Below are 27,157 nucleotides of genomic sequence, written 5' to 3' on the forward strand. Positions count from 1 at the left end.
CATGTACTACGACCACATCAAACGGAGGGGCTTGGCGTTATGGACACTGATACCACGGAATATTCTGTTCTCTTTACCTACTACTACTACCTTTGGTCAGTAAGCTGACTGGCTGGGAGGATTGTTACCCATTGTTTCTTTTGTGCTGTTTTCATTTGTCAGTTTTTCTTCTCGACATGAGCGTCTGTTTCATGTGTTCTTTGTGAGTGATTGATGGGTACGCTGGGGGTTTGCTTCTTTTATATACCGAACGCTTGCTTGCTTCCTTGCTTGTTTCTTGGACGGCGGTATTCTGCTTCGGCTGGTCCGCAGTGGGAGTTTGTATGCGGCGCCTTGATTACCTATGTATGCATGCTGGTAGTTTGTTCACGGGACGAACTGTTCCGTTGGGACACGAGGAGTGATGGCTCAGACGGAGGGATAGTTGGCGCCTAGTCTGGAGTCATGCTCGTAATGAAGGAAGGATTTCAATGTCTGCGATACTGTACATGTCCCAGCTGTGCTAGCTTTGTTAATCTATGTATGTGTATATGTCAATATGATGCTAGTTATGCCAAGTTCTACAATGACTGTTGTGAAGTGAAGTGACCGGGCCAAGTGAGACATGGACTGCCAAACTCGTCGTGATGGAGGCTTGTGAATGGTACCAACGTTTGTTTCACCTGCTTGCCACGTCCACGTCCCCAGGTAGCGACCGTGCCAATGAGAACGTGTACCGACTACCTGCCATGCCGGGTTAGATGAGTTGGCAGGCCGGGTCAGAGATGAGCCCTGCTTACGGCCTCTTCTGGAACGTGATTCGCTGGAGGTCGAGGTAGGCCTCAAGAATGAATCACGCCCCGGATGTAAGACGGCAGAGCCGCCTGGAGATTAATTGCTGGCAGATTGGCGAGGGTTAAGTCTGAAAGGGGAGTGAACGAGCTGGGCAAGGATGTAGATACAAGTACATTCTTGGTAACTATACATGTGTGATAGCGACAGGAGGTATCTCTCTAGTTCTAAGCATTCTTTCTCATCTCATAAATCATAACCGTGGCCGTCATAATCCGTTACAGTACCATGTACAAAACCAAACCTTAGATAATGAAAAGTGTTGTCACAATCTGTTATCGAACCAAAGAAAGTATAACGTTGCACAAAAGACATCATAGCAAACACATATCATATCAAACACGCTCTCCCCTCTCCATGTCGTTCACCTCATCCCTAGGGGGTTCCCCGCCCCAGGGCCACGTCAACCTCCCACCGCCGGTCCGCAGCCACGGCCACGTGCCGCTGCTGCGTCTCAACCGGGCGACGGAGCGGCTGTCCGGGATGTCCGTGTCACGGGTCTTGCGGCGCAGGAGACGGGCGGGTACAGCACCGACGACGGCGAGCTTGCGAAGGAGGAGGCCGAATGAGCGGGTCTGGAGGAGGGTTATGAGTAACATGAATGGGACGCAGACTAAGATCATGGTGAGGGCGAAGCGCCAGTCTGTTGCGGGGATGGTGAAGACTGTCATGCCAAAGACGGACTAGAAGATGTTAGTGAAGGTCTTTGCAACACTGACGAGACGGTAGAATTTAATGCAAGTGTTTCGGATAGGGACTTACCGTGACAAAGGTCAGGGGCAGAAAGATCATGCTAATCATGGTAAGGATGCGGATATTGTCTCCCTGCTCGATGGCCCTCCGACTCTCCTTGATGGAGCTTCCGCTGAAGAGTTGATCCCTAAGGTTTTCAATCTCCTTGCGGGTGCGGGCGTTCTGCTTGAGCACCTCACCAAGTTCCTGGACAACCTTGTCAAGCTCACGGCGCAAGTTGGCCATGTGCTCACGATAGGCGGCAGCATCAGCAGTCTCTGGTGACGGATGTGGCCACAGAGTCGCGTGGGTGCCAGCCCAGAAACTGTCAGTGAAGGTCTCGTAGTAGGCGTCCATCATGGCCCTGATGCTGTTGTTAACCACGGCCAGGGTGTTGTACGCCCAGAAGTAGCGTCGAATGTAAGTGAAGTGCTTGTCCTCAAAGAGAAGCTTGTCACGCAGCTTGGGGTCAAACATGAACTCGGTCTGTCACTCCCTGTTAGTCGAGGATCAACTGAGTAGATAGGGGAAGGGAAGTTACAGGAGGAGTGATGAGCTTGGTAACTCTCTCGTGAAGGAACTGGTTGCGCGTTCTGGCGTCTCGATATTCTGAAATGAGGAGGTCTAGGAACGCGGATGGTCCGTTGATATACTTCTTGCGCTGGTACTCCTCGCCCCGAACTGTGTGGGAGTTGTCTGGGAAGCTCTGGATAGCGAGAAGATGCCACGGCCCAAAGGTCTCAAATAAGACACCCTCTCTCGTACGCTCCCGGCGTGATCGCCAAGGGGGCGCCCTGGTGGACTCACCCCCGAGAGAGAGAGCCAGAACGGCACCGCACTCGGCAATGTCGATGTGGTCGCCACTGCGTTTGTCAGAAGGACGCTTGTCGAAGCGCTGCCAAGGAGCAGGTTCTAGCTTTGGGCTGACGACGGTGTAGTACTTGAAGGCGAAGAAGAAAGAGCGCTGACGGAGATTGGCCGTGGTCCGAGGGGGCGGCGGTAGTTCCACAGGTAAAGACATTGGTGAAGAGGGGGAGATAAAGGGCGAGCTGGATATAGCTGGGGAAGGGGGTCGTTCATAAGCGCGGTTCATGAACGCATGAGTGCGGCCAGGGTTTGGCTGATCAGTAAGGAGATATTTCAGCAGCTCAGACATGTCAAAGTGAGAGGACATGGCAACGTGAAGAGCAGCCAGAGTGAGAGGCGTTGGCTCCTGGACGATACTGCCATTCGTGTCAGTTTCTCTGCTTCATCCTCAAATACACATGGGATGGGTACGTACGTGATACGGCCAACAGACTCACTATTCATATTGACATCTCGAATAGTATCCCACACAGTTGGGACATCGACACCATCAGTCGGACTCTCATCCTGCTCAGTACAATTGTCCTTGACGTCGGACGGGTCCTCAGAATCACTGTCTGCGCTCAACTTCTTCATCTCGAGGTTCCTACAGACCTCGTAGACTTCAAAGGTACACTGATTGTAACACTCGCGCTCATAAGCGGCAAAGTCACGAAAGGGCGCAGACAGGTTGATGTCGGCTCGGCGCTTGATGGCCTCGTCGAGGAGAGAGGCCATTTCTGGCGTGAAGTCTGTGTCACGGAGATAGCGCAGGAGCGCATCGTCAGACAAGTGCATCTGTTTGAGGGGACTCCGGACTACATTGAGTGCATAGTCCTCGACCTCACGTGTGGTTGCGGTGCCAGTCGAGTCCAGCAGCGGGATGAAGTTGACATCGTCATCCTGCGTGTAGACGGCGCGATGGCTACCACTTGGAGAGCTCGTAAAGGGGCGAGACTCAGCAGTGAAGGACGGCCGCTCTCTCGTGCTCTCAAAAGTAGAGGCTCGAGGGCGACGATGCAGGGGAGATAGACGGGCAGAGTCAGTTGCAAAGATGGGACCGCTGTCCGCTCTCAGGGGTGGCGTGAAGGCGCCCTCGACAGTCTCACGCCGTCGAGGGGCGAGGCTATCTTGGAGGCCGCGCAGAGTGCGGACATATTGATCATGGAAGAGGTCGGCTGCCCTGACGAAGTCGTCTAGAGCTTGTGGAGTTGGCTGTGCTGGTGTTGCTGTGGTCATTGACACATAAACGTCACTTGGCTAAAGATTATGGATGAATGCCCATATTCAAATTGAACTGAACAGGGCTATGAAGATATTGGAGCATGTCGATATGGGCGGGAGAGTAGAGGCCTATTTCTACTCTTCCTCAACCCCCCTTCACCTCAGGTTGGGCAGCACGATGCTTCGGAGGACCCCGACGGATCTGCGGCTGAGCCCAGCTCGGTCAACCTCCATGGCTAAAGCAGAAGGGCAAACAAAATCCTTCTGCGCAGTAGGGCGAGAGGATGCACGATTAAGCTGCTTCTAGCGCGACAAGGCAACCGAGCACGTCGACACCTTGTCGCACGTGGGGGGGCAGCACAGCAGGACGGACGGACGCTTGTCTGTAACAGGGCTGTAGGAGGTTTGAGCTTGACTCAGGCGGGCAAGTCGGAGTGCAGAAGAGGATTCGTAGGACTTTGAAGGGGGAGAAGAAGGTTGAGGCTGTACCCGAAGGGCGTTGGTCGATCTCGTCGCTTCGGCTCGGCTCATGACGGCTCAAGACGGTATGACGCTTCTTCCGCGGTCGTGATGGTTGCACAGATGAGCTCTTGTTGGTTGTTGGTTGTATCGGCATTTGATAGGCCTAGAAAGTTGCTTAAAACCATTGAAACTACAGTAGCACACAGGTCAAGGGAAAACAAGAGATGAGGACGACAGAGAGTCTCTCTAACTCCTCTTAGCATTCTACCTTTCTTATACCTAAATTTCGTTAATGGTAATAACAAAATTACTAACAAAGAAATAATTTTTTCCAAAATCATGTAATAAACTTTGAATATTTTGATGATTACCCTTGGGAGAGCATAGCAAATGATGTCCTTTACTGCCAGCTTTCTGTCAAGACCAACCTTTGCACCATGGCGTCTGACGAATCCGCCATCACGATCCAGTTCACCACTGTATCAAAGTTGTTTGAAGAGATCTATGCTGGCGGTACCCGAGATGCCCTTGTGGTGCAAAGTATGTTGCTATCTGTCTGATTTGTAGATACCTACCAAGGTAACTAACCAGCTCCTCATCGCAGATGTCTCCCAGCAAGACTATACCGACATCGACAATGAGCGAGAGCGAGGGAGACTCGAGCGGTGGTCAAATAAGTCGCCTAGGTCCTTGTTGGCCGACGCTCGTCATCGAAGCAGGCCATTCTTAGTCCCTGGAGAGCCTGAGAAGCGACATGAAGTGGTGGTTCAGCGCCTCGGATCATCAAGTCAATATTGTTCTCCTCGTCAAGTTCGACCCGAGTTCTGAGGACATCATCATTGAAAGGTGGCAAGCTGCGCAGGGCGATACAGCAAGCCTCGAGCCCAGCCGTTCTCAGGTCATCACCATCAGCCGAGGGCTCAACACGGAAACGGTTGACAATGTGTCCGGAGGACCATTACGACTGGATTTCGAGCTCCTCTTCCTCAGAGCGCCACGGCAAGGAGAGGATGATATAGTGCTGCCCGCCGGTGTACTTCAGCACCTGGCTGACACAGTCAGGAGAGTACGGAGTAGGCCTTAAAGGCTATCAAACCCCATTTAAAAATAATACTCTAATAGAATTAATACTTTGGGTAATTTTCATGTATTATTTTACTCTCCTTATTATACCTCAGGAGCACCCCTTAGAAAAGGGTAAACTAAGGCCTGCGTGCTGGTGTGGTGTGTCTTGATTATTTCTTGGCCTCTGTGGGAAGATGATGTGCAGCCATGGTTACGCACGTGACGGATGGGCTTTCGATCGGCATTGAAGGTTGCTTGATAATTCCACCGAAGCGAAGCTGTCTGCCTCAATAGCTTTGCGACCCAGGTACGTCATCATGGTCCGCCAACACCTCTCAAGGAGCCGGGCGAACCGTGGGGGAGGTTCAAAGTGAAGGGGGCGCCATATCGCGGGGGTTTGATTACTTCGCCCGTGATTGAGCGTCAAGAGATTGTCGTTTCAGAGGCAGATAGACTGGTCTGGGCCAACTTCTACTCGTGGGCGCTTGTGCTTGAGCAAATCCTCTTACGTACCGGCCTAGTGATACGCCCGTCCTAGCACCTTGAGCCTCACCTCGGATGCATCCCTCCACGTGCCGACTTCGGCTGGCTCTGCTTTGACACCTCCCACCCTGCATTGAAATCGTCCGTGTGACCTTGACATGATGGCATCAGCACAACTGACAGCTGCATGTCTCGGTCTCTCTGTAAGTTTAACAGGATTCTATGCACGTCGTATCGAAACTCTGCTGTCTAGAGTCCCTCATCCGACAGACCTAACGTGTTTTCCGCCTAGCTCCAAGCCTCCAAACCATTGTTCCCCTGATATCATTCCCTTCGTGTCCTCGTAACTCTATTAGACAATCAACATCCTCCAACCCGATATGTTAATATCCATCACCGTCAAAGTCCAGATCAGGTGCATGTCTCGACAAATGCCGACGCAGCCAACAGCGAACCAACCATTGCAGGCTGTCCCTAGGACGCCACAGTGACGGGCTTGGCCGCCGGCGCTGCGGGCTTCTCGGCGCCGTCAACCTCCATGGCGTCGTCACCCTGTCCCTCACCTTCACCCTCGGCCTCCTCCTCTTCGAGCTCATCCTCGCTCTCGCCCTCGATGTCGACACTGCCGTCTTCAGACATCTCGTCCTCTTCCTGGGCGGTCTCTGTCTCATTCTCCACACCAGCCATCTCGGAGTCCTCTCCGTTCTTGGCCTTGGCCGCAGCCTCCGCCTCGGCAGCTTCCTCTGCGGCCTCCTCTGCACCGTATTCGTCGCCGTCAGCGACAAGATCGGCCTCAGGTTGCTCGGGGGGGAACTCGGCAGGAGCAGAAGCCTCGGAATCCCTGGTCATGTTAGCTTCGGGCATTTTTGATGGACAACTTATTCGACTAACCACTTGATGGCAAAGCGAGTCACTCGGGGCTTCTCTGCCAAAACGTTTCGCCTCACCCGCTCGATGATGGGCTTGGCTGGAGGTTCCGCGTTGAGCTCCTCCGAGTCGTATTCATTGTTGACGTAGTAGCCAACTCGAACAAATTCTCGTCCATCGTAGGCGCAGGTCAGGAGGATGACAGTAACGCCAAGGATGTCGGTCTCGGGGATGCGTGAGGTGTTGGGGGCGTCGGCCTCGAAGATGAACTTGTTAACGCCGACGGGGATGGGGCCGACGAGGAGGGAGTCGAGTTCTTGGTCCCATTGATCGCTGCGGGGCGTTAGAAAGAAGCGGTGTGATGAGAACAAAGAAGCTCTAGCTTACGAGGTGGCAGATCCAACGTAGGTGAGCTTCCACTCGAGATCTGTTCTGAATTAGCGACGCGGATTTTGCACAAGGTAGAGGTCAAACGAACCCTTCTCGAGCTGCTCGAGGCACTCGAAAGTGATCTCAAACTCGTACTTGTCGGTGAACTTGGCAGGGTTGTTGTTCACCTTGACGCCCAGGAGCGACACGACAGACATGTTGGCTAGGGAGGAGGAGAGACTGATGGGTGTTTGCGATGGGTGGCAAAGCGAAGTCGAAGAATGCGCAATGCGAGAGGCAACGGAAGGCTGTAGAGGACGGTGATGGTGTATGAGAGAGTCTACTCTTGATAAAGCGTATGACAAGAAGCGCAGCAAAAAATAGATGGAGAAAAAGGGGGGAGATAGCGTGGATAGTGCTGCACGATATAGAGCGGCGAGCTAGTGGTTTGGTTTGAAAGAGCAAAGAAAACAAGAGCGGATCGAAAGTGGTTGCGATGGGCGATGGGTGGTCGAGGAAAAAGCCAGGGCGGCAAGGCAAGAACAATGGGCATGGGCATGGACGGACGCGTTTTCGGGTCGCACCCCGCGTAGAGGGGTTGCATGGACCACAAGGTAGACGCGAACCTAACCAGACTGGAAGCATCAAGGGAAATTACGAGTCAGCTGAGATGTCATGTGATGTCTTCTATTGCGACTGCTTGCGCTCTTGGTCCTCAGGTCCCACATGCAGAGCTGCCTGCCTGCGGCTCTATCACCGCCTAGAGTCCACTAGGCCGCTTTCGGTTTCTGCCGTCTCAACTTGCTCAAGGCTCTTCGTTCTTTGTTGAAGCTTTCGGACATTGCAGGCTCTCCTCAAACATCTGCGCTCTAGCTTGAGCCACGACACGACTTTCGACCGTCTTTGCTTACTATATGTGGCGCTTATTCTGCCGCTTTTAGGTTTTTCTCTCCTTATCGCCGAGTCTAGCTTTTTCTCAATCGGGGCCAGTTGGCTCGTCTCTGAGCTTGCCCGTGGTCGCGACAAGTCTCACCACATCTTCAACTACCGCATCAGGGGCCTTACTCCCTTCAATCGGTTCCGTCGCGCTTCTACGATCGACGCAAACGCGATTTCTCTCCCGAAAGACGTACATCCAGTTTCTGCTTTTTCGTCACCGACTGCCAGATCGCGAGCAAGTGCCCTTCACGCTTAGCCCCTGTGGCCTTGGAGCAGCGCCCTGCCCATCGACGACGCGCTCGTAGCCGGCGCTCGAGTCGCGACCCCGATCTTTCCCTCCGGTGCTATTCTTGAACCTTACAATATGGCTGCCGAAGGTGCTTCATGGGGCGGAGAGGATGTTGGGGCTCCCCAGGGTGATCAAGTTCAGCATAGCGAGGAACAAGTTGATAACTTTGCTCAAGACTCCCTTGTCTCTGGTGATGCGGCGGATAATGGTACAGAAGATGGAGGAGAATATGATCCAGAGTCGGTCACGATTGGCACTCCCGTCCAGGTCCCTGAAAAAGCTGCTTCCGCCACGGCTCAACGTCAGCCTTCCAAGCCAAAGATGTCCGGTGGTTTCATAGTGGAGGCATCTGACGATGACGAGGATGAGGAACCAGCTTCTGATGCTCCCAAGGTGGAATCTGTTCCACCTCAAAACCAGCCGGAGCCTTCTACTGCGTCTCACCAAACCAATATCCCAGCCCCTGCCGCCGTTCCTTCTCCTGCTGCCTCATCCAATGTGACTCCAGCCTTTGGTGGTCTCGATCCAGTTGCCCTGCTCGAAGCTCGTGTCAAGCAGGATCCCCGTGGAGATATGGATGCGTGGCTTAATCTGATTGCCGACCACAGACGCTCCAGCAGACTGGACCAGGCTCGAACTACTTACAACCGATTTCTAGAAATCTTCCCGCAAGCTGTAAGTTGACAACCCAGACTCTATACGGTGTAGTAGCTGACCCTTTCGAAGGCTGATATCTGGGTCGAATGGATCGAGATGGAGCTTGGACTCGATAACTTTGTCGACGCTGAGCAGCTCTTTGGAAGATGCCTCATGACTGTCCCCAACGTCAAGCTGTGGACCGTCTACCTCAACTACATCCGTCGGCGCAACGACCTAAACAACGATGCGTCTGGGCAAGCTCGAAGGACCATCACACAATCCTACGAGTTTGTTATCGACAACATCGGTGTGGATCGGGATTCGGGCAACATCTGGCAGGATTACGTCCAGTTTGTCAAGAACGGCCCAGGCCAGATTGGTGGCACAGGATGGCAGGATCAGCAAAAGATGGACCAGCTGCGCAAGGTCTATCAGCGCGCTATTTCAGTGCCCATGCTCACTGTTAACAACCTGTGGAAGGAGTATGACCAGTTTGAGATGGGACTAAACAAGATGACTGTAAGTCTCATTTCATCTGCTTGATGAATGTACTAACCTTGGCCGATAGGGTCGCAAGTTCATCCAAGAACGATCACCGGGATACATGTCAGCCAAGAGTGCTAACATCGCGCTCGACAACATTACACGACACCTCAAGCGCACAAACCTTCCAAGGCTTCCTCCTGCTCCTGGTTTCGACGGCGACCAAGAGTTCCGGGATCAAATCGAGATGTGGAAGAAGTGGATTGCTTGGGAAAAGGAGGATCCGCTGGTGCTCAAGGTTGACGAGCCCAAGGTCTTCAACCAGAGGGTTCTCTATTGCTACAAGCAAGCATTGATGGCAACGCGATTCTGGCCGGAGATTTGGGTGGACGCCGCGGAGTGGTGCTTCCAGAACAATGTGCGCGAGAACGACAAGGAGATGGGCACCGAACTGCTTCTGGAGGGCATTCGGGCGAACCCAGAGAGTGTTTTGCTTGCTCTGAAGCATGCTGACCACATCGAAGCCAACTACCCAGCCAAAGAGGGTGACAAGTCGGAATATGCCAAGGCAGTCCGCAAGCCCTACGACGATGTGCTCGAGACCTTGTATGAGATGGGAGACAAGGTCAAGGAGCGAGAGAAAATGGAGGTGACGGCCTTGAAACAGGCAGCGGCGCAAGATCCCGTTCAGGCATCGATCGAGCAGAACGATGCCGACGATGATGACGATGACAAGCCTAAGAGGTCCCCGATGGAGGAAAGGATCCTCGCCATTCAAAAATCCTACTCGAGCGAGACGCTGCTATTGTCGCGTACCATCTCGTACGTCTGGATTGCCCTTGCTCGAGCTATGCGCCGTATTCAAGGAAAAGGCAACCAGTCAGAGGGCGGTCTGCGCAAGGTCTTTACGGACGCGCGCCAAAAGGGACGACTTACGAGCGATGTGTATGTTGCAGTCGCACTGCTCGAATCTGTGGTCTACAAGGACCCCGTCGGCGCCAAGATCTTTGAGCGCGGTGCTCGCTTGTTCCCCAACGATGAGATGTTCATGATAGAGTACTTGAAGTATCTCCATTCCAAGGACGACACAACCAGTAGGTGGTACATATCCAGCGACCAAGACCAAGACTGACCGTATGACAGATGCCCGAGTCGTATTCGAGACTTGTGTCAACAGGCTTATTTCCAAGCCCGAGACCTTGGCCAAGGCCAAACCCCTGTACGCCTACTTCCATAAGTATGAATCACAGTACGGAGAGCTATCACAGATCTCCAAGCTGGAGGACCGGATGGCAGAGCTCTTCCCAGAGGACCCCAAGCTCAACTACTTTGTTTCTCGCTTTTCTTCTGACAAGTTTGATCCAATCTCGACCCCTCTCATCATCTCAAAGGCAGTGCAGATGCGGCCCAAGCAGGCCGTGCCCGTGGTTGAACAGCCTATCTCGCTCCGAGACAGCCCACTTCCGGCCAGACAGGAGCAGAGCCCCCGACCACAATACGTACGGGCCACTGCATCACCGAAGCGACCTCTGGGTATCGATGACGAGGAGTTGAACCCCCCCAAGCGACTTGCTCGGGGAGTGTCACCCCTTAAGGGTGCGGCTGGCCGTCGGCTCGACCAACAACGTCGGAACCAGGCATCGGCACTCCACAGAGACATCACTTTCCTTCTCAACATTCTCCCACCGGCCCAGAGCTTTGACGTGCAGCGCCTCAACCCCTCAGCGTTGGTCAACATTCTCCGGGACACCAGCCTGCCCGATGCTGCCACGTTGAAGGCGACGGGAGGTGGCCAACAGCGCTACAACAACCCGTCTCACGCGCGGCAGTCTTCCGGCGAGTACGGCAACCGGCCGCTGAGCCCTTACGGAAGAGTGTCGTCGGCAGCTGGCGGGTACCGGAACTCTCCCTTGCGGCCAGAGAGCGGTGGCGGCTACCAGGCCAATCCCTATCCTCCACCCGAGTCGGGTGGTGCGTCGTCGGCTTGGCAGCAGGCGCCCAGTGGATACGGCGCGCCGCCGCCAGGACAGTACGGGTACCGATATTAAGGTCGATAGAGGCCGGATCGCGATGCGCAAACATGATGCCACTAATATTACTGTTGAGTATTTGCCTGGGGTTGCAAAATGGGACTTGGATGACGTTGGAGGATCGGGTCGGTTTGTCTTTTGCCTCGCATGGGTTCGGCGTTCGGAAGGGGGATCGACGACATGCCCAAGCGGTGGCTGTCACGGAGGATATTGCTTGCCAAGGTGAAGATGTGTGCAAAGACGGCGAGAAGATGACGGGTTGGGCTGGGATGCGTTTCATTCATAGCTTTACCAATCACATAGGATGGTATCAATATAACTCGTTGGATTAGGTATCGAGCGGTTTGTTGCGTGTGAGTGTCGTGTCTGGTTTCCTCTGATTGCCCAAGTGCTGTATCTGTGCCGTCTTCCTGTTTGATGACCAGATCATTATTGCGTGCTATTTATCCGTGTTGCAAACGACGTTGCCGCTGTCTCGGTTGGAGCTTGATACAATGACGGATAGCCACAGCACGAGATTAATTGGCCACACAACACGCCTACCACGCACATGACCGCGGCTTTCCCCTGTAACCACATAGATTTGTTTTCTATTGCCGGACGTATTGCAGTAACACCTGGTTTTCAAGACACCTGGTTTACAACAATTGCATGCGTTTGACTTGCCAGCCCCTCAAACCACGTGTGGCGGGCCCAACATCAAGTGACAGCGTGATGCCCCCCCTACTGTAACTCGCAAAATTTGGGACAATAGATTAAGCTGGGACCAAATTAAAACCATACGCACCATAATTGAACATCAATTATGCCCTATGAAGATTTGTTAATCAATCTGTTTGGTAGATAAGACGCAATCAACCGTGACCTGTCTACCTAGAGCGCCACATCGCGCGGTGCATCCGGTCAACAGTGTCTGCTCCTTCCCTCGTTGGAGACATTAAATTCCCCCCTCCTTCCGTGTGTTCGTTGCCCTTAGTTGCGGGGTGTTTTTCTGCCTGAGAGAATAGGTTCAAGCGCGGTCAGTTTACAGCGCTTGCCCAACAGGGTCTTCTCTCCTCTTCTTCACCCCTCCACCGCACCTTCTCCTCACCTTCTTCTCTCACCCCCGGAGGAGCTGCAGATCCTGCTCGTCATCCTAAGAATCTTCATCTCTCTCTTTCCCTCTTGCTCAAGCTCGAGTGCAACCGTGAGTCACAGTCCCCCCGTCTCCCTCTCTATATATTCCATCTCTCCCCGCCCTCTTCTCTTCCTTTCCTTCCACCTTCTTCACCCTCGCACACACCTCTTCTCTCCGCTTGGGTCCTCAACCAAGCACCTCCAACACTTGTGCAAGCTTCTGCAAGCACAGCTTCCTTCCCCTTTCCATCTTCTGTTTCTCCTACTCGTTGCTGTGATCCTCACACCAGCTAGAACAAACTCTCGCTCCACGACCGCGGTCTGCGCAAGCAAGGCATTCCACCTTTCTCGTTGCCGGTAAGTTCCCCCTCTTTGCCTTGTAGTCTTCGCCTGGCCGAGGGCTATAAATCTTGCCTCCCTCTCCCTCTTCCCTCTTCCTCCTCTTCCTCTCTTCCTCCACCAGACTTCGATCAACCACTCTTCCACCCAGCACTACCATTACCTACCATCACTCATCTCCTTGATCTCAGTTGCTTACTTTTTCAGACTCAGTCGCCATCATGTCCGACAGAGGACGTTCCCCTGGCCCCTCCGGGTCGGGTGGCTCTTCTGGCTCTGGGAGACGACCCTCTCAGTCTCCTGGTGGCTCAACCGCACGCTCTTCTTCCCGTGGCCCTGCAGCTGGATGGGCCCAGGGTCCAGGTTTCGACCCTGCCAAGCCTCAACAGCAACAGGATCAGGGAAACACCCGCATGGAATTGCCGCCTGATGCATACGTGTCCGAGACCAAGAAGGACTTGTTCACGCTGCGAAACGGCAAGTTCAACACCGAAGGCAAGCCCGAACAGATCGAGGTCAACCAGTACCGGATGACCAAGTTTGACTTCAGCAAGAAGATCCATCAGTATGATGTGAGTACCAATCGTTCCATGCCCACTTCTTGCTCATTACTGACAATGACTTCAGATCTTCATCTCGCCCAACCCTGACAAGCTCGGCCCAGTCATGAAAAAGATTTGGGCCCACGAGGTCACCAAGCGACAGCTTCGCCCCTTCAAGGGCGACAAGTGGCTCTTCGATGGAAAGAAGCTTGCTTGGGGTCCTGCACTTGTTGAGCGTGGAGAACTTCGGTTCACTATCGATCTCGACGAGGGCAAAGTCAAGGCCCGCGACGGAGGCAAGTTCCATGTCACGATTCGCAAGACGACCGAGATCCAGGTCGCCGCTCTTCAGGGCTACCTCGAGCACAAGATGTCCTTCAACAACAGTGTCCAAGAAGCACTGAACTTCCTGGATCACCTTGTTCGACAATTCCCGTCTCAGAACCTGCTCGCCATCAAGCGCAACTTTTACGATCCCGCGAGCAAGCAAGTCACGCCCCTTCTCGATGGCACCGTCGTCGAGGTCCACAAGGGAACTTACGCCTCGGTTCGAATGAGCCACAACCTCGCGCAGAGAGGTGTCGGACTCGGTTACAACATTGATGTCGCCAACACTTGCTTCTGGATTGGAAACCAGACAGTCGACAAGTTGATGTGCCACTTCTTGGCCACCTTGGACCGGAAGTTCCAGGGACACACTCCTGCCTCCCTTTGGGAAGTGCTGAAGCCCGTCCGAGACAAGACCGGCCGTTGGGCTTCTTCGGATGCTTTTAAGCAGCTTCGAAAGCTGCGCCGGCTCAAGTTCAAGGTCAAGCACCGAGATCGCCCCAATGTCGACAAGGTCTACACCATCATGGACTTCAGCTTCAACGAGAAGTATGGTGAGCATGGTTGCACGGCGAAGACATACACTTTCGAGTGCGACGGCAAGGAGGTGTCCGTTTTGGACTACTACCGCAAGAAGTACAACGTCAACCTCAGACTGGCCAACCTCCCACTCATCGATGCTGGCAAGGGAGGAATGATCCCTGTTGAGCTCGCTATCGTCGAGCCAATGCAGCGCTACCCCTTCAAGTTGAACCCTGATCAAACCGCGGCCATGATCAAGATTGCTGTCACCCGTCCTCCCATCCGCAAGAGGGACATCCAGCAGGGCGCAGCTTCGCTCCGCATCGGTGAAGACCCCTTTTTGAAGGAGTATGGCGTCTCGTTTGAACCTCAGTTCTCCAGAACCGAGGCTCGAATTCTCCCTCCCCCAACTGTCAAGTTTGGCACTGGCACGGCCGAGCCCAAGTTTGCTGGTCGTTGGGACCTTCGTGGAAAGAAGTTCTGGAAGCAGAACGCCGCACCCTTGATGAACTGGGGTTTCATTGCTCTCGAACAGCCTGTTACTCTCCCCGTACTGTTGCAGTTCGCCAACACTTTCAAGAGCACTTTCATCGGTCACGGAGGCAAGGTGCTTGGCGACGCTATCATGCTCAACACTCCAGGAAACTTGCGCTTCGATGCTGCAGCTGCGGTTCAGTGGGCTCATGAGGAGATTACAAAGAAGAAGGGCTACACGCAGCTTTTGTTTGTTGTTGTGTCCAAGAAGAACAGCGGAACCTACGAGCGCCTCAAGAAGTCTGCCGACTGCAGATTCGGCATCCTCACTCAGGTGGTTCTGGGCAGTCATGTCCAAAAGAACAATGGTCAGTATCACTCCAATGTGTGCATGAAGGTCAACGCAAAGCTGGGCGGCGCGACTGCCTGTACTCCTCCCCTTTGGAAGACTCCTACCTTCTTCCCCGAGAACCGCCCAACCATCATGATTGGTGTGGATGTCTCTCACACTGCCCCTGGCGGCACATCTCCCTCTACAGCTGCCATGACCATGTCTGTCGACAAAGATGCCACACGTTACGCTGCACTTGTCGAGACCAACGGCTACCGTGTCGAGATGCTGACGCCCGGCAACATGCGAATGATGTTTGGGTCCCTTCTCGAGCAGTGGAAGGTCAACCACCCCGGAAAGCTCCCCGCGCATGTCATGTACTTCAGAGATGGAGTTGGCGAGGGTCAGTTCGCCTACGTGATTGATCAGGAGATCGCAGAGATCAAGAACTTTCTCCGTGAGAAGTTGCCTGCCAAGGCCCCTCTGCCCAAGTTCACGGTCATCGTCGCTACTAAGCGACATCACATTCGGTTCTTCCCCCAGAAGGGCGACAAGAACGGCAATCCTCTTCCCGGTACCTTGGTCGAGAAGGAGGTTACTCACCCGTTCATGTTTGACTTCTATCTCAGCTCGCATGTCGCCATTCAAGGCACAGCTCGGCCTGTCCACTACCATGTGATTCTTGACGAGATGGGCATGCCCATCAACGATCTCCAGAAGATGATTTACCAGCAGTGTTACTCGTACGCTCGCTCGACTACTCCGGTTTCCCTACACCCGGCTGTCTACTATGCCCATCTCGCTAGTGCTCGAGCTCGGGCACATGAGAACATCGCCACCAGTGAGGGTTTCCGAGCTGGTCCCAAGGGTCACGAGATGATTCGCGAGAAGGTTGCCCGCGGTATTTCTCTGGGCGGACCTGACCGAGGTGCTGATGCGCCCCCATTGCTGCCTCTTGGTGGCAGAGTCGGAGAGAACGCCATTGATGGTGAGCAGCGACAGCGCAGCTTCTTCCGAAGCACCATGTGGTACATCTGATGGATGTAATCGACTCGGATAGGTGGCACAGATTCGCGACGGACAGCGTAGGTGATGTGGCGGAAAGGTGATGCTTGTGATGGATAACACAGGCTGAAGAGGAGCGATCGCTAGGGCGGAGGGTAGGGCATGGACTGCATGCGAGCGATCTGATCACTGGCGCAATATGCGTGAAGAGATCAACAAACTAAAAGGGGCGACCGGTTTGGTGGAAGAGTGGCGGTGGAGGTTGTTTTCATGTTTTCTAAAAATAGTTCTGGATCAATATCAGTGATTTGACCCGGCACATGAGGTTGTCTCTATTTCTTTAAAGTGAAGTCAATGTGATAATGTCGTGATGAAGGTTGGGAGGATGGAAGCGGAGAGGGATTAGATTTGGGCAATATATGGCTCAGCTATGATGGGCGGCTTGTCACGGTTCAGAGTGGTTGGATGAGCTGCTCGCGTTGCTGCGTGTCTTGGGCAGTACCTAAGGTATAAGTTTTGGGGTAAGTAATGGATATGTACATACGTATGAGGTTGGGGGATTATGCAGAGTAATTTGTCAATGCCTCGCCTCTTAAAGCAGGCCTCGATTTCTGTGGGTAATGAAAAACACTAGAATCGCCCACCCACAATGCAATGAATGTAATCAATGCCCAGCTCTTGATGGAAATATCCGTCCCACCATGTTGCAAAGGACTAAATCATGGTTCAAAGCTGTAATTCTCCAATTTCTCTCCATGAAATAGTACAGACATCTCTACCAACCCGTCGGTACCAGCTTCGTTGGTTCCCCCCTAACCAAGTTATGCAACTGTGACACCATCCACACAGTGTCCATCCAAAGGATTCAACGCGTCCAGTACCCTTCAATAGGGAAGCGGCAGGCAAGGGGAGGGTGTGAAGAGGGTCAGGAATGGGGGGTGCTGGTGGTGGGTGGAGTTTTGATGCATCACAAGTCACACACACACGACTGCAAGATCCGATCCTGGAGAAGGTGGGCACGGCGTCGACCCTGAAAGGAAGCACAAGAAACAGATTTCTGTACGCCCCCCTGCTTGGCTTTTCCCGTGGGGGTCCCAAGGGGAGGGAGGGGGTGCGGACACATCCTGGGCGGGCACTAAGGGGGGATGGGACGGGACGAGGCAGGGATTTAGTTTGAGGCTCTTTCGTCAGGCCCCGTCGTGTGCAACTCTAGATCAACGACATGCCTTGGCTTGGAGGGACGATGCTTGGGAGGAGGGAAGTGGGTGGATGGGATGCTTTCCCCTGTCATGATCATGTGCCATGTCATACTCTGGTGGTCTTGCTTTATCCGAGCCATATAAACCTTCAAATGGATAAAAGGACATGGGGAGGGAGAGCCCTCAGTTGGAGAAGACTCGGAAAGAAGTGCTCAAGAGGGTTCGACATGGGTTAGGGAAGGGCCAGAATGACATTGCTAGAAAGATTGGTTGGATTTTGCTCAGCCTTCGCCCATGGAATTGCTCAGTCATGAGGTGTCTTCATGGCGACGGCTGATTGGCCAGTCATATATTGCTTTTTCTTCACCAAGGACATACAGTATAGGGTAAACAGGTTAAAGTTTGCGTCCCATGCACGTAGTCATAAAGAAACATGAGATCCGAAATCAACCCTATCTAACTTCTAATGCAAAATAGTCCCTAAATACAATAAATAAAATATAAGAAAAATACCAGAGGTAAATAAATAGAATATTCAAAGATTCATCATATTATTTGTTTTTTTATCTCTTATTCAGCTCATAGTCAGGCTATCAAGTAAAGACTCTTTATTGGCTCAATGAAGCGCAGCCGTCCTAGTGTCTCAAGTTTTTTGTCACGACTGCGTACTGCGTACCATGCAAAGCATGCGCCAGCTCTAATATACGTACACAAAGTTGGGGTTCTCCTTATCTGTTAGGTCATTGAACGCGGTCGCGTTCAACTCATCAGTCGCACCGTCACCCGCTACCCGGAGGGCCTCACGTTGCCTCTCCTTGCGTTTGTTCTCCCACATGAACGAATAGCGGAAGACGAAGAAGAGGGCGAGCTCAATGCAGTTGGAGACGAGAAGCGAACCAATGCCCAGGTGGTAAGAGGGGGCCTGCTCGGAGCGGTAGAAAAAGGGGCTGGCGATGTTGCCAATGCAGGCGCCGAACCAGATCATGCCCGACACGATCATCTTTTTGGACTGCCCGCCCGTGTTGGAGGTGATGAGAGAAAGGCAGATGACGAACGAGGCCTGGTAGGAGCCAGTGAGGTAACTTTGAGAGTCGTCAGCGCGGTTTTGAGTGGGATGAGGAACTCAATTGGTACTCACAAGCAGATTAAGCGACCGACATAAGCATCAGTAGGAGCAAGGAGGAAGCCGAGCGCGCCGGCGATAGTGGGGAGCATGAAGATGGCGCAGACAAGTGTCCGACTGTTAGGAGGCATGTACCTATTCGCCAGCGCACCCAGGCCGATCCAAATGATGACGAACACGCCCTGAGGGATGCCCAGGAGGGCAGTGTGGAGCGTGTCAAAGCCGAGGCCCTTGATGACGAGCGTCGAGAAGTTGGAGATGCCGCCGCTGGGGATGTTGGACACGAACCCGAGCAGAGTGAAGAGCCATGTCTTGTAGTCGAGGTAAGCCTCCTTGACCTGGCCCCAATTGATCTTGCGCTGTTCGATGCCCGTCTGATTGCGGCGGATACGGGCGATCATGATAAGTTTCTCGTCGTGACTGAAGCCCCAGATGGTTCTGGGAGAGTTTGGTAGCATGAACAGCAGGGTGATGGCCCAGGCTGCGCAAAAGGCGCCGACCACGAGGAACTCGTAGCGCCAGGACTGAAGAGCTCCCTTGATGTTACCGATACCATACCCTATTGAGGAGCAAGTTAATACTGTTGAACAGCAATACTGAGGGCGAATACTGACCGATCAACCCTCCACCCGCGACACCGACGCCGTTAAAGGCATACCAAGCCGCGATGCGGCTTGGCTGCTCAGCACGGGTATAGTACATCGACGTGATGAGCATGAAAGCCGGGTCGGCGATGGCTTCAAAGGCTCCCGACAGGACGCGAAGAGCGAGGAGGCCACCGAAGTTGTGCGCCGCGGCCTGAGCCATGAGGAGAGCCCCCCACATGAAGATGTTGAAGGCCAGGTAGTAGGCTGGCGGGCTGCGCTGCATGAGGAGGTTGGACGGGATGGCCCAGAGCAGCCAGCCAAAGTAGAAGCTACTCGAGAGCCACGAGTACTCGTCGCCTTGAAGGTTGAGGTCCTCCTTGAGGCCAAAGATAGCAGCGTATGAGCTATACGAGGCTGGTCAGCCATGAACTCGCGTGTACGACTCAAAGAACTTACAGAGTGGTCTTATCCACGTAGTAAAAGAAGTAGCAGATGCCTAGTAGAGGAATGATCCTCATATCAATCTTCCTCAGGACCCTTTTCTCCTTCTCCGGATCAATGTCGTCGTCGGTCGGGTACTGGGCAAGCGCCTCGACGTACATCGCGTGCTGTTGTGTGTCGAGATATCCAGGTTTCACTACAGAGCTCTCGTTAATCTCTCCGACACCCTCTTCGACTTCATGGTGACCGATGTCGTTGCTTGAAGGTTGCTTATGGGGCTTGGTCGCCGGCGGGGCGGCATGAACGTCGGTGCCGGCCATGGTGGAGCGCAGAATAAAAGGGACTCGGTATATAATTCCTCCAATCTTATAAAATCGGCCAGATCTGCCAGATCCTGCGAGAAACTGGCGAGAGAATGGCAGAAGAAGATGAGCGATGGCGGCTTTATAGGTACCCCAGGAGGAGCAGATCGGCTCGCCGATAACGACGCAAGCTGGGCCCTAGAAATGGGTCGAGGAAGGGATTTGGTGGAGCATCTCCACACACAGCCCAAGTCCCCTAGAGGATAGAAACGAACGACTCCCGCACAAGCTTGGGGAGAGAACCACTGTTGGAGTCGTGATGGTTTCATGGTGGGGTTTGCGGGGCTTCCTCAAGCTGCCCTCCCGACTGAGCAATTTCGCTGATGAATCGAGGGCGGCTCCGAGTTCAAAACGACAACCATTAGCTAATTGAATAAAAAAGGCGGTGTCTGGCTGGGAGCTGAACCTTCAAGGTGCCGATATCGCTCCTAGGCCCTGTCCTTATCGTGGTCCGTGTCCATCCTGCGAAGCTGGAGTACGACCTCGTCATGATGATCCTTTCCGTGGATCTCAAGGCCGACAATCATGAGTTTCCCTGTCGGTATTTGATCAAGCCCCGAGCGATTCAATCACGGCAATAACTGTTGGGTCCGGAGATCTGCTTGGCGAATCGCTTAGCCGTGCCGTACTCCCTTGAGGCGATCGCATCTAACCGACGCAGATGCCGAGAAATTCCCTCAAATCAGGGGTCTTAGCGACGCCGTTATTTCCCACCAATCCGATATTATAGTTGGAAACTTGATACATACCAATGCGCCATGTCGATCTGGGGAAGCTTGCTGACGATCTGGAGATGGTTGGGGGTTCCAGATTGGGGGTGGGTGCTAGCTCGACGCTAATCGCTGCTTCTGAAGTGAAAACAACGGGTCAAGATGCGGAAGACCTAGACTTAGAAACGATTTAATGTGTATAAGAGCTAGAAGGATCGTCCAAACAGTGGCATCAAAGAACTAAGCTGCAGCGAAGCGAAAGCGCCGATGGAGTCAGCCAGGGATGAAGTGAGGGATAAAACAAGGCAATTGAACCCACTTACAGACAGGCCACGGAGACATGACATGGATTTCGTGTTAAAATGGCACCAAAGGCCATACCTAAAGGGCAACGAAATGGAAGGCGACCTGGTTCCATCTGTCTTTCAGTCTTGTTGATATCCAAGTTTCTGCAGCAGTAGAAGTTCAAGTCTCGCTGTTGGGTTAATAGTTCTCCTGCGGATGCGTCCGGTCTAATACTGTTTGATTGAGACAAAGTGAAAGGCGAGGGAAAGAAAACTGTTCATTAATCGAGGCTACCAGGCGAGAAGGGAAGCAATATTGACGCGACAAAGCCCGGCCCGTCACTATCCAGCGATACCAAAATCAAACTCGGGGGAGACGGGTAGCTATTTGCTTCCAAAGGCAAACCTCCACGAAGGTAAAAACCTGTGATTGTAACAAGCAGGGGCAGATATGTGTTATCAACGAATAGAATCATGATATGGATCAAATGTAAATGTTAAATATGGCCTTGGTCGGCGTACAAAGAGAGTCTGGCGCTTGCTGGAGTGACAAATCCCGCCACGACTGTCAAGAAGGCGAATAAAGGACAACAGTTTGGCGTAGGATCGGCTTAAAAAAATAACAAGAGTAAATTCAAGCATGAAAGAAACAAGCAAGCAAAGAAATGGCAGTCTTATGCAACGAGCCGAAGCAGGCAGCCTTCCCTGGTCATAGTGGACTAAAGGACCGACATCTCTGGAACTGACGGGAGTCAATCCCGACAGCTCGTAACTTTTCTCTTTGACCTGCGTGCTGATGGCGAAGGAGCATGGGTAGGGCGTCGGTAAGGCGTAGGTTTGTAGATTACTGTTGTGGACGACCGAATGACAGGAGTGCTGCTACCCGAATCATCCCTTTCCATGGAAGTCTCTGAAGATCCTTGGCTGATATGAAAAGGGCGATGGAGCATGCTGGCGAGTGGATACAGGTAACAAAGAGAGTTGATGGACCCTTAAACTCTGCACTCGGTCCCCTTCGAATCGCGCGGGCATTTGTATCGGGTGCCATTCAAAGCTTTGCACCTCTCTCTGGCCGAAGCGGGCATGAAACAGTTGACTGAATGATGCAAGGCGCTTTGTATGAGCTCAAGTGTACCAAAATTGGGCCCCAAGCCCGGCCAGATCAGCCCTGACATCCTCCATGTTTCGTCGGAGACGGACACAAAGAGACAACAGGTTGATTATGGCTTGGGTAACACTCCCGTCGCGAAGAACATATGTGGAGAATGGATCATCGCGGGCGGGAGTGTCCAGGTAGCGAGCCAATGTGTAAGGGAGCTCGATCGAAGGAAAGGGGGGTTGGCCGGCCTGGGCGTTGCCGTCGTGGTCTTCGCTGCTGTAAACGGTACGGTTAGTCAGATGCCAGCATAGTAGAGATAGATTTGTGCTGGAAAGGGAATGGCCTCGCGATGAATGGATGCTGTGTCTGAATCGTACCTTGTCACTGATAGCCAAAGACTCTGCTGGTCTCTGCTATCCTGGGAACTCATTCTCAATATGCTAAATAAGCGTTTCCTGCTTAGAGAATCGTGCCGTGCCACGTGAAGAGCTGAGCCGTGTTCCGGACGGGGAGGAGCGTTCCACCTGTGCTTGAAGAATCTTGGCGAAGAGCAGTGACATCAAGAAATCCATTGCCCAGATTCTCCGTTCCCCTTAAGTAGTCCGGAGAAGCTGCAAGAGATCTCGACTTGCCGGTCGGTAGGCATTCCCTCGCCGTCATCCTGGAGCCATGGAAAACTGACGATGTCTCGCACTCCTCATCCTTGGTGGTATTTCAGAGACCACCATGCAAGGGAGACGAGACGGGAATTAGTTGGAGGGACGGCGTCGGCTCGTCCCTTAGGTTGCAGTAGCGTGCGGGCTTGGAAAGCGGGAGGGAGTCGGTCGTGCGTTGAGTCGTCGGCAGACTATGCGATTATGGTTAGTAGATGTCTTGGACAAGAAACAACAGTCGAGAGACGAGGGGAATGGGAGGGCTAGGGCAGATAGAGCTCACCCGAGCTTCAAGAAGTTCATGGCATAAAGCAAAAAGTGACAGATCACTGGATGACTCGGTGGTCAGACGGACATGGCGTATGCCGGTCTGCAAGCCGCTTCACCGTGATAAGCTCAAACGAGGCGAGGGAAAGGGAGACAAACGTCCTCGTTGAGAGGGTAATTGTGATTGCGATCGAGCTGGGGACCGGGGGAAGAGCAGAAGTGGATGTCACAGCTTACCCCCTCTCTCGCCGGGCCGCTTTTCTCCAGGAAGGTAGCCCCCGGCAATCACACAAAGGAGGGGGAGGAGGGATTCCCACAGCCTTGTCTTGCTTCCGCCCAGCTCGTATGGTCTCTTTGGCTTGGCCAAGGGCGTTGTGCGACGTCAACATGGCTGGAGAGACGTGGGTGTTTCACTTTCCTCACCACATACCCGGTTGAGCCAGAAGATAGCCGGTGTCTTGTCTTGGATTAAACAGCGCATTTTACGCAACCGTAGTCAATTGCCTATTAGTGTTCTTGCCTGATGTGGCTCGTGGTGGTGTAGCACGGGAATAACTTGACGACTACGGTACCCAGCTGCAAGCGGCCAACTCTAACGGAAGCTATCTCGATCATTCCTTCCCGTATTTACTGGCTTCGTATTACCGGAGCCCCGTGCTGTTGCGCCAGGATCCCCTTGCCCACTCTCTACGGGCGTTGACTTATGAGTTGACTGGATTTTGTGTGCCCAAGGCTGGAGCGTGGTGTTGGACTGATTTTATGCAAGCCTGCACAATATCCATGCTTCATGTACGTCCCTGCAGGCATCTCAGCGGGGCTGCCTGGAGGCCACCAGGGAGATGTGCTCACCGCCATGGATCCCCCATCCCTGCGCCGGATCCGGCTGAGCCCAGCAGGAGCTGTAATTACTCTGTCGCACAATTTGTACACTTTACAGTAGGTACTTATACGCAAGTCGTAGCCACTGCGCTGATGGTACTGTAGCCGTCAACTGAGTCATTTACCATGAATTCCCCAAGTGCCCAGCATAAGAGCTTTGCACTCAAACACCAAGGGAGACGATGATGACAGAGCAAGCCATGTCTCTTTCTAATCACATTTTCTTTTTTTCTCTCCGTTGCTTCCACACCTTTGACGACTCACACCCCCAAGCCCCCCCACCACCACTGCTGCGCCTTTCTTTTCTTTTTTCCATTTCGCTTGCTTCCCTATCGACATTGACAGCGGGAGGGGTCTGTATAGCGGGATCAATCCATGCTTGAGTTTTAGAGAGGCTGAGGCATGCTTGCATGCCACGCTTACAGTCCGGGACCCATCCAACGGCGCCGCAATGGATCAGATCGCCGTAGTGTTTCGTACGGGGAAACAATCATCCAGTTGACGACATGCCGTCTCGTCGCTTCGACGATGAGGTTTGTTACGGTTTCCCTCCATATCTAGGCTTGGATTCGACAATCAGCACTCTTGTGAGTTTCGAGTGTCAACATGTGTTGTGTTGGCTTTGACGCTCTGCCTGGCGACAGTCCACCCATTTCGTGCTGCGCCGAGGCGCGCTGCCTATTGGACATTGCAACACTGATTGATGGTGCGCCTGTTTCGCCTGGAAACAGGTTGAAATCGCCATGCGCATGGTGGCCTGAGCGACCAAAAAGAGCTTGGCGCAGATCGCCGGTGATGGAGCCCCTGCATCGGGTGTGTTGAGATGAAATCAGCTTGCCTACTTTGCTTCGCATCCGCTGAGTGAGAGCGGCGGAATGAGAGACGATACTCTAGATGCGACCGAGAAAATTGGCATCGCGTCTTGGTGTGGATCGCCTCTTTGCTTCCCAGGTATTGAGTCAACACTGTTCTGCTCACCCAACATACGAATGCTCTACATCGAGGCCGGCGAAGCCAATCACTCTACTGCGCGAGGCACAGTTGGAGAGCCTGTTCAGCGGCAGGAAAAATACGGTGAGCGCCTGTGTAAGCCTCACTTGCGTGCTCGTTCAGGCAGCTCGGTTCTCGAGTCATGAACTTCCGCCATACCACCATCCCCCCCCCCGTGAGGCTCTGCCTGAGGAAAGGACTAGATCTCATTGGGCGTGTTTGTCATGTTGACTGTTACGATGGGAGTTTGGACCCCTGGTAGTGAGATGAGAGACAACAAGACTTGAGATGGATCAACGGGCTTGCTTTTATGGGTTAGGCGCACCCGACTCCAAAAGTATGACGCCTCACTCGTTCGATATCGCCTGGGGAAGCGCCTGCTAGCATTGTTTTCTCTCCCCAGAGACCAGAGAGAACTGTCTGCCCCTGGGTCCAGCGTTGAGGTGAGGGCCAGGCGACAATGATTGCCCTGAGCGACGTGCCCCGTAGTGCGCTGAGCAGAGAAAGGGGGCGTGTGTCATCACGCCTCTCCTCCCCGTCTCTTCGGCTTGGCTACAATTCACCAGCGGTATGATTGATCACTGTTACTGATGCGGGAGAGCTAAATTAGTGGCCGACAGTGAGCAAAGGCCTCATGCTCAGGGCTGTTTGCAGCCGCTTCAGTCCGTCGCCAGCGCAAGCGCGCTCCGCATCTCCGCTGGTGATTACCGTTCATGGCGACGGCACCATATTATTCGCCGAGTCTGTCGCTCCGGGTCGCTTTCAGGTAGTTTATCACCCTGATGGCCAAGCTGGCGATGATCTTGGGGTCGATATCTTCAGCTAGAGCGGCCGTTGGGCAGAGTTCATAGTTCTCCACAGACCCTGCGCATGTCTCTTACTCATTTCTTGTCCAAGACGAAGATAAATTTGCTTCTTGAAGAATCTCAATCATCTTACCCGTCCCGTGGGAAAGGAGTTAGCTGATACATGGCCCCTGAAGAGACGACTGCTCTCTTCTCCATTGGAAACGGTCTCCCACCAGAGCCACGCACCGTCTTAAATGTACTGTGGCTACAAAGAACAGATACCGCCTTGTTTGGCAGCTGCAAGGAGAGGCTGGGGTTTACAGAGGGTACCGAGTACCTAAACTGCCAATTGCTCAGCGTTGGCTGTTGACTCACCAGGATGAAACATGAGCGCGTCAATTTGAGCCCTCCGCCCGCCAGTGAGCCTTACACTGATTTCTGCACAATTCAAACTTCCGTCAGCCTCACCTGTAGGCATGTTGGTCGCGTCCTCTTGAACTTGTTTGCGCAACACTGTCGAGACCACCCCACTCGTCTTTCTCGTGCCTTGCACTCTCGCCCACCACCGCCCCGAGGAGCTGGAATACCCATCGCCTAAAGCACTGAAGCGGAGCTCCGGATCTTCATCCGCCTGCGCTACTGCGCAATTCCTGCACGATGCTCGTTTATCTTGCGGATAAGGTTGTTATTGACAGGTGTGATTCCTCCCCCTTTTCCAGGAGACCATGTTGTTGTCTCAATTGATGAAAAAATTTGCACAGGAGCCTACGTGTTGTTTTGGCCCCTTCCTGGTCTACGTATGCGAAGCCTACCTGGCGCCCACCGCGCTGCTGAAGGAGCGGGAGCCAACAGGGCTGGAAGCTGAGTTTAGCAGTCCCCCACCCCCCCTTCAACTCCGTCACGGCCCATCCATTTTAGTGGCATCTTAGGTAGCACGCCCTAACATGTGGAACTTCAAGCTGAAAGTCTAGGGCGAAATGGGTCTCGAAGGATGTCCCGGATGATATGTCGTATCAATATCATCGTCAATGTGTAGGCCCAGTTCCCCTGAGACGATGCTCATGGCCGTCTTGAAGGCCAAGTGCAAAGAGAATCGCGCTTGGCCGGCACTCTGACCTTGGCAAGAGACTGCTAGAGCCTAGGCCAAAGGGCGCGTTGCTGTAGCGCGACCTGGGCAAGGTAGGGGGGGTCTGGCGAGTGCAGCCAGGTCGATCGCGAGGACGAAGTAGTGGAGTCTTGGGAGAGTACTCGGCCGTCGTTTGTTTCACTCGAGTTCTGCTGTCTCAAGAACTAGTACGGGACATATTCCGAGAAGGGTGATAAACAGTGGAATCTGATCGATTGTCAAGTGAATGGCACGGGGCAAGACGTTGGTGTCGTACGGCAAAGGTCTCAATCTTGTCTTCCCCACGGAGATGGAATAGAAGCAAAGACAGCTACCTATGCATTCTTTGTTCGAGAATAATTAAAGCAATCTGATTTGAATAATGGTTGGATGTCGGAGTTGTAATCATGTCTCAATGAGGATCGGTCCAGATCTGGGGAGAAGCGTGTTAGAATCGTCATCGTAAACAGTGCCCAGCGTGCTTCGTCGCTGGTGTGGCCAATGGGACTCAATTCCGGCAACAGTGCCGGTGGCGGTTTCAAATCCCCGTATGCAGACAGAGTGCGAGGAGAGAGAAGAGAATGCAATGGATCAACGTGGCAGGGAGACTTGGGAAGGACTGTCATCATCTGGAACTTGAATATCTCGATAACTTTCGGGACTAGCAAGGCCCGAGCCGAGAGCGCGATACAGACCTTGTTGGTGTGTATGCCATGATATGAAGCTGAACTGTGCGCGGCATGGGCTGGTCGGCT

General features: G+C 53.3%; 6 protein-coding genes across 6 annotated transcripts; 3 read left to right on the plus strand and 3 right to left on the minus strand.

Annotated features, from left to right (window-relative positions):
• Positions 1-1,166: 1,166 nt before the first annotated feature.
• Positions 1,167-3,648, minus strand: NCS54_00116500 (Hypothetical protein; the record flags this gene model as incomplete). The annotated part of the gene is made up of 4 exons (XM_053146799.1): positions 1,167-1,514; positions 1,594-2,049; positions 2,105-2,786; positions 2,846-3,648. 4 exons carry the CDS (start codon positions 3,646-3,648, stop codon positions 1,167-1,169), a joined length of 2,289 nt encoding a protein of 762 aa, XP_053002774.1.
• A 797-nt stretch (positions 3,649-4,445) lies between these two features.
• Positions 4,446-5,179, plus strand: NCS54_00116600 (Hypothetical protein; the record flags this gene model as incomplete). The annotated part of the gene is made up of 3 exons (XM_053146800.1): positions 4,446-4,635; positions 4,700-4,787; positions 4,837-5,179. The coding sequence occupies exons 1-3, from the start codon at positions 4,533-4,535 to the stop codon at positions 5,177-5,179; spliced, it is 534 nt and encodes a 177-aa protein (XP_053002775.1). The 5' UTR covers positions 4,446-4,532.
• A 938-nt stretch (positions 5,180-6,117) lies between these two features.
• On the minus strand, positions 6,118-7,097 carry NCS54_00116700 (Histone chaperone; the record flags this gene model as incomplete). Its single annotated transcript, XM_053146801.1, has 4 exons — positions 6,118-6,484; positions 6,535-6,843; positions 6,898-6,937; positions 6,989-7,097. 4 exons carry the CDS (start codon positions 7,095-7,097, stop codon positions 6,118-6,120), a joined length of 825 nt encoding a protein of 274 aa, XP_053002776.1.
• A 1,085-nt stretch (positions 7,098-8,182) lies between these two features.
• Positions 8,183-11,277, plus strand: NCS54_00116800 (MRNA 3'-end-processing protein RNA14; the record flags this gene model as incomplete). The annotated part of the gene is made up of 4 exons (XM_053146802.1): positions 8,183-8,782; positions 8,834-9,265; positions 9,315-10,323; positions 10,373-11,277. The coding sequence occupies 4 exons, from the start codon at positions 8,183-8,185 to the stop codon at positions 11,275-11,277; spliced, it is 2,946 nt and encodes a 981-aa protein (XP_053002777.1).
• Positions 11,278-12,935: 1,658 nt separating this feature from the next.
• NCS54_00116900 (Hypothetical protein) lies at positions 12,936-15,948 on the plus strand (the record flags this gene model as incomplete). The annotated part of the gene is made up of 2 exons (XM_053146803.1): positions 12,936-13,286; positions 13,342-15,948. The coding sequence occupies 2 exons, from the start codon at positions 12,936-12,938 to the stop codon at positions 15,946-15,948; spliced, it is 2,958 nt and encodes a 985-aa protein (XP_053002778.1).
• A 1,863-nt stretch (positions 15,949-17,811) lies between these two features.
• On the minus strand, positions 17,812-19,585 carry NCS54_00117000 (MFS domain-containing protein; the record flags this gene model as incomplete). The annotated part of the gene is made up of 4 exons (XM_053146804.1): positions 17,812-18,196; positions 18,253-18,796; positions 18,852-19,228; positions 19,281-19,585. 4 exons carry the CDS (start codon positions 19,583-19,585, stop codon positions 17,812-17,814), a joined length of 1,611 nt encoding a protein of 536 aa, XP_053002779.1.
• Between the last annotated feature and the right edge of the window lie 7,572 nt (positions 19,586-27,157).

Source organism: Fusarium falciforme, chromosome 1 (genome assembly GCF_026873545.1).
Source record: "Fusarium falciforme chromosome 1, complete sequence".
Lineage (NCBI taxonomy): Eukaryota > Fungi > Ascomycota > Sordariomycetes > Hypocreales > Nectriaceae > Fusarium > Fusarium falciforme.